General features: G+C 33.8%; 1 protein-coding gene across 1 annotated transcript in view; it reads right to left on the bottom strand.

The window, feature by feature from the left end:
• Window positions 1-14,031, bottom strand: part of Stk31 (serine/threonine kinase 31) — an 81,249-nt gene that overhangs the window by 51,557 nt on the left and 15,661 nt on the right. The window contains exons 7-10 of the mRNA XM_026400223.2: window positions 8,691-9,049; window positions 7,316-7,490; window positions 5,263-5,378; window positions 2,465-2,624 (exon numbers count right to left, since the gene is read on the bottom strand). Coding sequence (XP_026256008.1) covers window positions 2,465-2,624; window positions 5,263-5,378; window positions 7,316-7,490; window positions 8,691-9,049 — 810 coding nt within the window. The remainder of the gene's footprint in view (window positions 1-2,464; window positions 2,625-5,262; window positions 5,379-7,315; window positions 7,491-8,690; window positions 9,050-14,031) is intronic.

Here is a 14,031-nt window from a genome sequence, read left to right as displayed (position 1 = left end):
ATCTACTCTTCAGTTTACAAAATGAACCTTAAGTCCTGAAACATCAAAAGAAGTAAGAATAATTAATTGCTTAAAAAAAAAAAGACATTTGCACTACTAGAACATTGTGTCTAAAAGTCAAATTAATCTTCTTTCCTCTCTGTCCTGAATTATTTTCCCATGCCCAAACCACAAAAATAAAATAAGACCATAAAAGCAGGTTTTTTCATCTTACTATATGAAATTCATTAAGATATATTTAAAAACTGACCTTGTGGTTTAAATGGAAAGAGAATAACTTTTCAGTCACACAAGCCCGGGTTCAAAATTCCATATCAACATTTAGAACTACACAATCTTGACCAATTTCCTTAACTCTGGTGAAACTGTTTCCTCATTTATGTAATAGTAACAAAAATGACCATTTTAAAAAATCAATATGAGGTGCTCATCTAGCATGCATGAGGCACGGTTCAATCCTCAGCACCACATAAAAATAAAATACAGATATTGTGGCCACCTACAACTAAAAAATAAATATTTAAAAAAAGAAAAGTTAGTGTGAAAGGGAAAATACTGGGGAATAATGATGGCCAAATTATATTGTTATATTGTATGCATGTACAAATATGTAACAACAAATCCCACCATTATATATAATTTATAATGCATGAATACAATATTTTTAAAAATTAAGATATGGAGGTTTATAAAATACCTACAACATTGCCTATATTTTACAGAGATTCAAAAATTACTGATTTTGATATTTTTATTTCCATAGTAATAAATAACCCAATACCCAAATCCAATCCTTTCTCCAAACTAAACATTCCTGGCATTTCCAAAGGCCTAGTTATCCTGTTCACACTTTTTATTTAAAGCCAATTGGGTTGCCAATTGGTCAACCTAGGTATAAATAATGAGTAAGATGTTCAGAGTATAACCAGAGGCAGAAACAACCAATACTTAAGATGGAACAAGTCCAATGACAATAAAAAGCTCATAGGTGTTACAGACAGCTTTAATGGTTATGGGAAATATCTTTACAAGAAAAAAAGGTGTTCATTTTCACTCAATACAATAAACTAAAGAAAAGTGAAATAAGAAATAAACAGACTTTTACTTAAGCTAATAAAAAAATGCACATGAAGGCTGGGGCTGTAGCTCAGTGGCGGAGTGTTTGCCTAGCATGTGTGAGGCAGTGAGTTCAATCCTCAGCACCACATAAAAATAAACAAAATAAAGGCATTCTGCCCATATACAACTACAAAAAAAATTTGATTTACATGAAGTATTTCATTCTTCATACCTTCCCCACTCACAAACTACCTCTCAACACTAGATGGCTTAGATAGTATATAATAACATGGAAGAATCTAAAACACTACTTATACTAGAAGACAAGATCCACATGAGCATGTATGAAAGTTATCCTAGTTCACAAGGCTCCTATGAATCCCTCAAAAGTTCATAATTATTATAATAACTCCACAAGTTGAGCTTCCCAGAGTCCCTTGAAAGACACACCCAAATGCAATAATCCCCATTAAGAATCTGTAGTTGAGGCTGGCTGTTGGCATACTCCTATAATCCCAGCCTCAGAGGTGGCTGAGGAAGGAGGATCACAAGTTCAAGGTCAAACTCAGCAACTTAGTGAAATCCTAAACAATTTAAGGAGACTATGGCGTTGGAGAAGATAATGCTAAGTGAAGTTAGCCAATCCCAAAAAAACAAATGCCAAATGTTTTCTCTGATATAAGGAGGCTGACTCACAGTGGGGTAGGGAGGGGGAGCATGGGAAGTATAGACCAACTCTAGATAGGGCGGAAGGGTGGGAGGGAAAGGGATGGGGCAGGGGGTTAGCAAGGATGGTGGAATGTGATGGATATCATCACCCAAAGTACATGTATGAAGACACGAATTGGTGTCAACATACTTTATATACAACCAGAGATATGAAAAACTGTGCTGTATATATGTAATAAGAAGAAAACAATTTAGCAAGACTGTTTCTCAAAATAAAAATTTAAAGATTGGCGATGTAGCTCAGTAGTAAAGCATTCCTGAGTCCAATCTCCAGTATCAAAGGATAAAAAACAAAAAGAATTTGTAGTTGATAATCGTTCCTAGTCCAGATACAATCAGGACTTACAGTTACTATAGATAATTTTGTCCAGTAATACAGGTGAACTATTTTATCAGATTTCCAAGAGAACAGAGAAGAGTTAATCTTCTATTAACCATTTAATCTTCTATTAACCATTTATCTACAATCACCAATTATCTTTCTTATAAGGCAATACTTTTGTAGCATTTTCACATTAACCATTTGATTATATAAAGTATGTATTTAAAATGTGAATAAAGCATTTAGTTTATGCAAATACTGCAATAGCCGCGTCCATCTCTGCTTTCTCAAAAGATAGTATGCCTTCATGTTCAACTGATTAAAAAATATAAAAGAGAAAAATTCTCAACCCACCACATTATAACAACTTTGGATCTTCTCCTGAGCCAGACTATATTCTGCCCAAATTTTCTCCAATTCATTCAAAGAAGCTAGAGTAGTAATGCACCCTTCATCCAACACTTGTATAGCATCTGAAAGGTCATTTCCAAAACGAACACTGATGTTGACACGCCTATTTTTTTAAAACAGCAAAAAAGATAAGGTCAAGAAATCAGAAAATTAGCATAAGAAAAACTTACATATTACTGGTCTAAAAGTTACTATTACCATTACTGGCTATAAAGAGATACATTTTAAAACACTATATAAAATAACATATAACTTTAATAAAAACTTGATTTTTAAAATTGGAGGAAAATAAATTTTTAAAAAGCATGATATAAAAAGATACCTTCAAACATCTGAAGATTTAAACAATAACAAATGTCTTTTTTAAAATTTTTTTATTTGTTATTTTTAGATATACATGACATTAGAGGGTATTTTGATATATTACACATACACAGAGTGTAACTGATTCTAGTTAGGATCCATTCTTGTGATTGTACATGATGTGAAGTTTCACTGGTGGTGTATTCACAAATGTCAAATGAACTTTGAATTTCTGATCTATAATCATATTTGTAAGAACTTTTCTGAAAATTTTAGACACAGCCAATCTTGTTTAGCAAAACTAGGATAGTCCTGGTACCCTTACAAACAGACTAGCATTTGAAGAGTTAAAAAATACAACCTCAAAAAAAAAAAATACAATCTCCAAAAAAAGAAAAGAGAGGCAGGCTAATTAGAAAAACTAACAAGATCCATTCACTTTTTTTTCCTGAGCTTCCAAGCAGACTGCCACCATTCTAATAGGACATTGTTCCCTCAAACATAGATTAAAGCATATTGTCATTTTGGACCAAAATCTTGTCTTAAGCTTTGTCAGAATGGCCACTTGGTTTTTGGTAGTATATCAAAAATTCATTAGGCTCTAAAGGGACCAAGTTGCTCAAACTTTTAAAAGACACACCACATGCCAACTGATAAGATTTATACTGGAAAAAAAAAAAAAGAAAATTCCATTGAGGGGGAGAAAACTAACAAAATATTTATTCAGGGAAACATCTCAAGGTATCAAAGTGCAGGAGAAAGTGAATTACTGGTTTTAAGTACAGTGTACAGGATGAAAAGAGTCTGTGTCAAGAACTATTTTATTCAAACTGACAATTTAACAACCTTAATGAACAATAATGCAACACTCTGTTAAGATAAAATACCTACTGTTATGGTTTAGATATGAGGGAGTCCCCCAAAAGCTCATGTGTGAGACAATGCATGAAAGTTCAGAGTGAAATGAACTTTCACTTAACCTAAAGAGTGTATTAATCCCCCATAATAGGGATTAACTGGATGATAATTACAGGCAAGTAGGGTGTGGCTAGAGGAGATGGGTTATGGAGTCAGGGGTGTCTCTGGGGTACAGATTTCATCCTTGGAGAGTGGAGCTTGCTCTCTCTGCTTCCTGGTACCATGCTCCCAGTTGCTTTCCTCCACCTCACTTTTCCACCATGAACTTCTGCCTAACCTCAGAACAAGGGGAACAAAGTCAGCCATCTGTGAAGTGAGACCTCTGAAATCATGAGCCCCAAATAAACTTTTCCTTCTCTAAAACTGTTCTTGTCAAGGCTTTTTGTCACATCAGCAAAAAAGCTGACTAAAATACTTACATAATTCTATTTTTTAATATTTACTTTTTAGTTGTAGTTAGACACAGTAACTTTGTTTTATTTATTTTTATGTAGTATTAAAGATGGAACCCAGGGCCTTGAATATGCTAAGTAAGCCCCCATAAATCTATTTTTATTAATCTATATTTATTATACATTTTATTTCCTCCCAGAATACTAATTTAAAAAACAACAACTTGTTTCTACTTAAGGAAAAAAAAAAAGCCACGAATCAAATGAACCAAAAAAAACTATTAAAACACTGTTTTTGTAGCAGAAAGGAGGCAATGGGGTTTAACAAGGCATAAAAACTATACCTGGAACATAAAAAGAAATCTAAAGGAGACACTCTAGGATGCTGCCAATTGCTGGCATCATGAAGCAGTGCCAAAAACCTACATAATTTTAATGCAGACTTTTAAGAAATACTGAATAAACTCAACATAAGATTTGTGAACTCATTTCTTCCAACTCTATGAAGATCACTTTGTAAATAATATATTTTTTATTTAGACAGAGCACAGTGAAGTAATTTAGATACCTGAAGCCTTTAGTTTCAGTATTCTCAAAAATAAATAAATAAATAAAAATAACCCCAAGCAAAACAATGACATGGTAGTTTTCCATCAAACTACCTCTTAGAAGTTGTGTTTGGGGGTTTTGCTGTGTTGGTTAGTTTTTTGTCTTCTTTTTAATGCTGGGAATTGAACCAAGGGTGCTTAACCATTGAGCCACATCCCCAGCCCTTTTTTCTTACTTTTTGAGACAGGGTCTTGCTAAGGCTGGCTTTGAATTTACAATTCTCCTGCCTCAGCCTCCCAAACTACTGGGATTATAGGTTTGTGATACCTGTCTTTTGTTTTTTTAATTTCACTCTCAGAGGTGGTCTTAGGACACTAAAGTTTCAAGTAGTGACAATAGAAAACTAACAACAAAGACTATAAAAATTACTCTCAGGAATAACTATTTTTAGTTTCTCTTTAAAGTCATAAAAATACAAACATTAAATTTCAAACCAAAATAGTAGGCATTTTTAAAATCCCATTTAATTGGTAATTATTTTAAATTATCCTTCCTTCTCAAAAATATGCTTTTACATACCTAATTTCTTTCAATTTTTCCACCTTAGCTGCCAGATTTTTCATTCTGGTACCTACACGAGTCTTTAGAGTACTTTCTAAATGTTTAGTCAAATCCAGGGTAGCTGCTTTCTCTTGCTGAAACAAAGAACACACACATGCTAGTGAAACTCAAATAGGAAACTGTATTTCTGCCATTATTTAAATGATTTTTTTCAGGTGTAATTTAAAGTTAAATAATGTTTGTGTCAAAATGAGTTGAATTGTTGAGCACCCAGCTGGTGTCAGAGAATTGGACCACTGATCCTAGAACAACACATTAACATTTGAAAACCACAGTTACTCTTTTTTTTAATATTTTTTTTAGTATAGAGGGACACAATACCTTTATTTATTTTTATGTGGTGCTCAGGATTGAACCCAGTGCCTCACACTGTGAGGCAAGCACTCTGCTACTGAGCCACAATCCCAGCCTCACACAGCTATTCTTGGGAGATTTCGAGGAAGAATGAACCTGAAACTGAGCCTAACTTGAAGCCTAACTACCATAAAAAGGAAATATATAAAGAAATCAGAAGTGCAGATTAAGTAATTCAAGATATACACCAACCAAAATGCAATATATAGGCCTAACTAGAGGGCATTCAGACTGGAAGAAATGAATCTGTAAAAGGACTTTCATAGAGAGCAAGATAAAAAAATCAGAACACTGTCTGAATTTTAAATTATATTAAGCAAGTACTACTTAGTTTCAGTATGAATAGTATTATGGTATGATCTGGTTGTTTTTTGTTTGGGGGGTTTTGTTTGGGGCTGGAAGTTAAACCCAGAGCTTTGCACTTCTAAGCATGCACTCAATGAGCTACACCAGCACCAAGTCCTTTTATTATTATTATTATTATTATTTTTAGTTGTAGTTGGACACTACATGTTCATGGACCTTTATCTTAATTTATTTTTATGTGGTGCTGAATATGGAACCCAGCGCCCCACACATGCTAGGAAGGCACTCTACTGCTAAGCCACAAACCCTGCCCCACCCATTCCTTTTGAAGTCCTTTCCTATTATCATTGTATGCATACTAAACAATATGAAATTCTACAAATGAGATTTGTTTTAAAATAATACACAAAGGACAGATTTAACTAAGACTAGACCACCCATGATCATAAAAACTGATATTGAGTACATGAGGATTAATTATTTAATCTTTCTCCTTCTGGAATGTTTAAATTTTCCATAGCTAAATGTTTTTTTTGTTTTGGGGGGAGTTACCACAAATTGAACTCAGGGACACTCACCCACTGAGCCACATCCCAAGCCCTATTTTGCATTTTATTGAAGGACTCTGAGTTCCTTGGCACCTTGCTTTTGCTAAGGCTGGCTTTCAACTGGTGATCCTCCTGCCACAGCCTCCTGAGACGCTGGGATTACAGGTATACTCCCAGCTAGCTAAAAGTTCTTTAAAGAACATAAAAGGAACTGGGTGTGGTGGCACACATCTATAATTCCAACAACTGAGGAGGCTGAAGCAGGAGGATTGCAAGCTCAAACGCAGCCTCAACAACTTAGCTAGACCCTAGAAAAATGAGTGAGATTTCATCTCAAAATAATTTTTTTTAAAAAAGGTCTAGGAGGCTGAAATTGTAGCACAATGGTAAAGCACTTGCCTACCACGTGTGAGGCACTGGGTTCAATCCTCAGTACCACATAAAAAAAAATTAATATATAAGTGTATTGTGTCCATGTACAACTGAAAATGTTTTAAAAAATAAAAATAAAAAGGTCTGGGGATGCAGCTCAACAGTTAAGTGCCCCTGAGATCAATCCCTGGCACTCCCCCCACAAAAAAAAAATAACATAAAATATAAATGAGAAATTCAATTTCAGACATCCAATGAAATCCACACATTATTAATTTAAAATGTAAGAAAAATTTTTCATCTATAAACAGATATAAGAAAAGGAGAAAATAAATTGGGGAGTGGAAAGAAGAGTTCCCCTTCTGTAAGAGCAAATCAATGTACACATTTCTTGGTTGAACATTCTTTACAACTTAAGCTATTAAACATACCTGCAGCTCCTGGGAAATCTGTTCTACTTTCAATTCTAATGCCTTATAACTTTCCAGAAGAGCCTCCTTCTCTGTCTTTAGTTTTTCATTTTCTTCAATCAGTTTCTGGTCCTGCTTAATTTTTGCCAGGCTGACATTAGACCCTAAATTAAAGTCAGCAACAGCCAAACTTTCCCTATTAAAAACAAATACATTCATTTTTAAAGATATACCGTATAAGGCTGACAATGTTCGAAAATCAAAATTACCTTGGATTTTTATAATTGTAGAGTTAGCTTTGGAAACTAAAATCTTTATCTCATTCAACATTTAAAATTTTTAATTTAATGCAAATTAGATTTTACAACTGAGTCATGATTCAAAAACAGTACCTCCAACTATCCTATATTCCAGATTCCTCATTAGCACAATCAACTGAAAAAAAACAAAGTAAATCACATTTCTCACAAATCTTTCTCACAATTGTGTCCCCGCCCTATTTGATAATTCAGTTCCTAAAACACTTGTAAGATCCCATCAAATAGCTATGTCACCCAAAACCTGCCATTAAGGTTTGGCTCACAATGCGGATATTTGCTATATATAAATATCAAATCTTAGTTTTTTGCTTCAAGTTGATGATTCAAAATTACCTAAAAAAGGAAATCCTAAATATATGTTTAAGTTATATATGCCAATTCCCCTGATCTGCTTATTAATATTATGCATTGTGATATAATAAAATATCACAGTGAACCCCATAAATATGTACAATTACTGTTTTATTAATTTAAAATACTTTTTAAAAATTGAATTCCTTTTGGAATAATCAAATTCCATCATAATAAGTTTTCATAGGAAGAACAAAGAAACTCATTCAAATATTATTATAGCTATAGGAAAAAACACCAAATCTTTTCTTTCTTTCTCTTCTTTCTTTCCCCACCACCCACCATCCGAGCCCCACTCTTCTCCCACAACATACACACTGGAGAATGAGCCCAGGGCCTCGTGCAATGCTAGTTCAGGCTCTACTACAGTAGAGCTATACCCCTAGATACAACTTCAAATATTATTTGAAACTTGGCTTTGCATCAATAATTCCCACTTAGGGGTAGATTTTTATTTTTGATAAAAGCATTCAAAAGAGTTGGCATGAAAGTTGTTACATGAATTTTCAAAAATCCAGGAATTATTTTTCTTTCAAATCCCTCTGAATGAAAACATTCTGTTAAAGAAGAGAGCAGGTATTTGAGAAAAATATAAATTACCAAAACTGCTCCTCAAAAATCACTGACATAGTGAAGGATTCCAAAAGCATGAGCATTAACTTCTACAAGGGCCACTACCATAAATTTGAACTTAGTTAAAACTAAAAACCCCACTACACTCTTACTTTGGAAATGTCACAGGATTTCCCGCATCATTTTCATTCTTCAGATCAAGAGTCAGCCTTCCATTTAAACGTCCCTTTGGCCTACTGAAGGTTGACTGGTTCGATCTGTGCCCCCACAAGGGAATGGGGTTCTTGAGATTCCTCAGAGCAAGTTGACTAGGATCTGATTTTTTTTCCTCACAGGCATTAGGGCTGGAAGAGAGTTTGCATTTTTCTGCAAATCCTTTCTTAGCCACCTCTTCCCCTATATCAACACTGCCATACTCAGCCTGAGCAATAACTGTTCCATCTTGATAAGTTGCTTTAATTCTCATTTTTATTTCCTTTTCAAAAATCAAGCTCCCCAAAAAGGTTCTGCCCTAAGAAAGACAAGAAAGAAGACATTAACCAGCTACATCACATTTCTCTTCACTTTTCTTTCTATCCTTTTTTTTTTTTTAGGTATGTTTCTTCATTCTAGAATCTATGTAAAGTATCTTACCTTGTTGTTGGCTACATGCAAATATATTTCCGCATGTGTATGAATGTATTCCAGTAACATAGTTGCTAAAAACCCATAAATAAAGCTAATACCTGTATAAGCAGCCATGTTTATAAATTTTGAAATGTATACTAATTAAATATGTAGAATAATTTTTGAACCCAAGAGAATGTACTAACAACTCTGGCCCCCATATAAATATAATGGTATCCTTATATCTTCCCAGAAGATCTAAAATCTGCATACTACAGTGATACAACCATGTTGATGTTTACAGCAGCATGATTTATAAGAGCTAAATTATGGAATCAACCCAGATACCTGTCAACAGATGAACTGATTAAGAAATGGTGACACACACACACTAATGGAGTTCTACTCAGCCACAAAAATTAATGAAATTATGGTATTTGCCAGCAAATGTATAGAAATGGAGAACATCACATTAAGTGAAATAAGTCAAACTCAGAAACTAAATGAGTGCTTTCTCTCATAGGCAGAAGCTAGAGTAAAATAAAAGAGGAGAAAAGGATAGGATAACATAATGATAAAGGGAAGATAAGTAATGTAAAAGAAGGAGCTCAAAAGGCAGAGTGGAAGAATGGGTAAAGGAAGACAATGTAAAATGAATTCTTTAAAAATCAAATTATGTGTATATATAAATATACAACAGGGAACTTCACCTTTATGCATAGGTAGAAAGAAGCAATTAAATATAAATTAACAAAAGGAAATCTAGTAGCATAGAGAACGGAGAATGGGCAAAGGGAGGGAGGACAGGAAGGACAAAAGAGAAGGAAAGGGAAAGAGCATAAATTAAAATCAAATTCCATACATGTATGAGTTTGTCAGGATAAACCCAACTACTATGTATAACTATAAAGCTCTAATAAATAAACAATAATGGTGTCCTAAAATGAATTTCTGGTATTTAAAAAAGATATTCAATTTCAACAAAATTTAACAGTTTTAAAGGAGGAGTCAGGTATTTCAACAAAACAGTTTTAAAGGCAGAGTCAGGTACTGTGGTTTTAAAGTAACAGGAGTTAAAAAACCAGAAACTCAAAGCACAAAAACATCAGCAAATTCTTTTAAAAATCAACAAAGAAAAATTATGGAATGTGCAATGCTAGAAATTTCTATACTCATACTTTCTTAAATAAAATTTTAAGGAGGCCACAGCAGTACGAGAAGCTACATGAAAAGTGAGGTGCTGGGGCTGGGGTTGTGGTTTGGTGGGAGAACACTTGTGTAGCATATATGAGGCAATGGTCCCAACCTCAGCATCACAAAAAAATAAAGGTATTGTATCCACCTACAACTATAATAAAAATTTGTTTTTAAAAAAAAAAGTGAGGTACTTGCTAACTCTTAATTATTAACTATTACTCCACTACAAATATATCTAAAACATATTTGAGAATGAAAGATATGGAAACAACCTAAATAAGAATTTTCCTACTCTTCAAGAAAATTGTAATTTTTTAAAAAATTACTTTGATATGATCTAATTACTTTTAATTCCTAAAATTTCTCTAAGCTCCTTTCCTGATTTTTACCCTACACTATAAATGCAATGAACAATTTTTTTCAGAATCTGTAAAACAAATTTAACATAGAGAATGGAGAATGGGCAAAGGGATGGAGGACAGGAAAGACAAAAGAGAAGAAAAGGGAAGGAGCAACAAAATTGGTGGATACTGTGTAAGGTTACTGGTTACTTAGGGATATAATTAAAACTGATGATCCATATCTTACAAGAAAAAGCTTTATTTTTAGCTATATTCCCACTAGATAAATATCAAAAACAATATAATTTATGGAAATAGAGCAAACTAAATAAGAAATCATATCAATAATACTCAGAAAAATAAGAATGCAGAGATCAAACTAAAAAAACTGAAACTAAACTAGACAGATTTTAAAAAGAAAAACTTCAAAATCCAAAAAACTTAGTAACACTGGTAAGGATTAAATATTTTCTACTTATTTTAACTAAACAGCAATATAGAGGGTAGAAAGTGAGACCTATAAAGGGGATTCTTAACTTTTCTTGTGCCATGGGCTCTTTTATCAGTCTTACTAAAATTTTTTGGACCCCTTTATCAGAATAATGTTTGTAAATGCATGAAATATGTAGCATCACAAATAAAAATATTTCACTGAGATACAATTAAACACCATGTTAAAAAAAAACCCTGGGCCTAGAAGAATTTCTATGAGGGAATAGAGGAGATTCAAACTGTTTTTGTATTTAAGGATCACCAACCATCCTTATAAAAAAAAAAAAAAAAGTTTTAGCCCACAAGCCAAAATGAAAAAGTTTTAAGGTTAACAAAATCATGGTTATAAATGTCTCAAAGCATGAAATTTAGAAATATACAAATTATATCAAGAGGCCTGAATTCTCCAAGAATACCACTGTAAATATCAAATATGGTTCAGAAAGCATTGCCAATCAAATGAGATGAAGCAAGCAAAGACAACTCAAAATGTAATTCACTAAAATACATCATCTTAAGATTTTGATCAATTGGATAGTTTTCTATTAACATCTTACCTACAAAAACCTTTGTTTTCCAACCACTATTGCCAAAAGCTTATCTAAAATTCAAGTATATGCCAGTCAGAGTGGGGCATGCCTATAATCCTAGCAACTCAGAAGGCTGAGGCAGGAGGATTCCAAGTATGAGACCAATCTCAGAATTTAGCAAGGCCCTAAGCAACTTAGCAAGAAGAACCTGTCTCACCATATATAAATAAAAAGGGTTAGGGATATAACTCAGTGGAAAGTGCCCCTAGGTTCAATTCCCAGTAACAAAATAATATTCAAATAAAATTTCTACCCCTAGGAAGTGTTTGAAAATTATGGCTAGAATACGTAGAATTCTTAATCTATCAAGAATTTGGGGGGGTTCTCTGCTTCCTGGTTCCATGTTCTGAGATGCTTCCTGTATACCACACTCTTCCACTATGATATTCTTCCTCTCTTCAGATCCAGAGCAGCAGAATTGGCCATATATAAACTGAGACTTCTGAATCCATTTCAGCACACATTCAAGAATATAAAATGGAGTAGGGCAATATGACTAATGACTGTAACCCCAGCAACTCTGCAAACTGATGCTAGGAAAACTGATATCCATCCCTATGTGGATGAATGAAACTAGATCCCAATCTCTCACCCTACATAAAAGTTATTTGAAATTGATCAAAGATATAAGAATTAGATTAGAAATTTTCCAACTGCTAGAGAAAATATAGGGCAGCAGTTTATCATATAGTTATAAGCAACCACTTCTTCAACAGGACTCCTACAGCTCAAGAAATAATATCACGAATTCATGAACAGGATGGAATCAAACTGAAAAGTTTCTACACAACAAAGGAAACAAGAGTGTGAAGACATAACCTACAGAAAGGGAGAAAATCTTCACTTGTCACTCTGCTGACAGAAGATTATTATCCAGAGAATATAAAGAACTCAAAAAACTAACCACCAAAAATCAATAACCCTATCAATAAATATGCAAATGAACTAAACAGATACTTCTCAAAAGAAGAAATACATATAGCCAACAAATAAACAAAAATAATATGTTCAACAACTTTAGCAATTAGGGAAATACAAATCAAAACTACACTGAGGGCTGGAGCTATGGCTCAGCAGTAGTACACTTGCCTGACATATGTGAGGCACTGGGTTCAATTCTCAGCACCATATATAAATAAATAAAATAAAGGTCTATCAACAACTAAAAAAAAATATTTTTAAAAAATCACACTGAGATATCTCATTCCAGTTAGAACTGCAGCCATTAAGAATACAAATATTAATAAATGCTGCAGAGGATATTAAGGGAAAAGGACAACTGTTACACTGTTGGTGGATTGCAAATTAGTACAATCACTATGGAAATCAGTTTGGAGGTTCCTCAAAAGACTAGAAATAGAACCATCATATGACCCAGCTATACCACTCCATAGTATGTATCCTGAAGAATTAAACTCAGCAAGACATAGTGGTAAAACCTGTATTCCCAGCTATTCTGGAGGTTGAGGCAGGAGGACCACGGGTTCAAGGTCAGCCTCAGCAACTTAGTAAGACCCTGTCTCAAAATAAAAAAATAAAAAGGGTCAGAAATGCAACTCAGTGGTAGAACTCCCCTAGGTTCAATTCCTAGTATCACACACACACCCACATACACACAAATTAAAGTGAGTACATTATAGCAATACCCATGTTTATAGCAGCACAATTCACAGTAGCCAAATCATGGAACTGACCTAGGTGTCTGCCAATGGATGAATGGATAAAGAAAACTGGTATATATAAAAAAGTTTTATTCAGCTATAGAAAAGAATTAAGATTATAATATTTGCATGAAAATGGATGGAACTTGAGAGCTTTATGTTAAATGTATATTTTCTCTTATATGTGTAAGCTACAGAGAAAAAAGGGAAAAAAACAAAAAAGGTGTGGAGAATCTCTTGAAAACAGGAAACCATTAGAATAGAAGAAGGTGAGTAAAGGGAGGTAGGAGGCGAAGGAAAGCGGTGTTACTGGGGGAAAAAACTGACTAAATACTTAACAAATTCTACTATTGTGTACAATTATAATACACCAATTAAAAAATCTGAGAAAATAGGGAAAAAAGAATCTTTGTCTTTGGACAGCATATAAATTCAAATGCAAATAATCTACTGCCGAGTTTCTGTTCTCATGACTAAAAGGCTTAGGGGTCACTCCAGTTAAACTGGGCTGCATGAAATAACCACACAAGAGACACAATACCTTTTTCTTTGGGGTCGCTGTGACGGCTCCTCTGACCTTAAGGTCAGGAAGAAAGAGAGTGAGAG

This window comes from Urocitellus parryii, chromosome 3 (genome assembly GCF_045843805.1).
Source record: "Urocitellus parryii isolate mUroPar1 chromosome 3, mUroPar1.hap1, whole genome shotgun sequence".
Lineage (NCBI taxonomy): Eukaryota > Metazoa > Chordata > Mammalia > Rodentia > Sciuridae > Urocitellus > Urocitellus parryii.
Note: the sequence above shows the minus strand (reverse complement) of the source record. Positions and strands in the feature narration are given on the sequence as shown.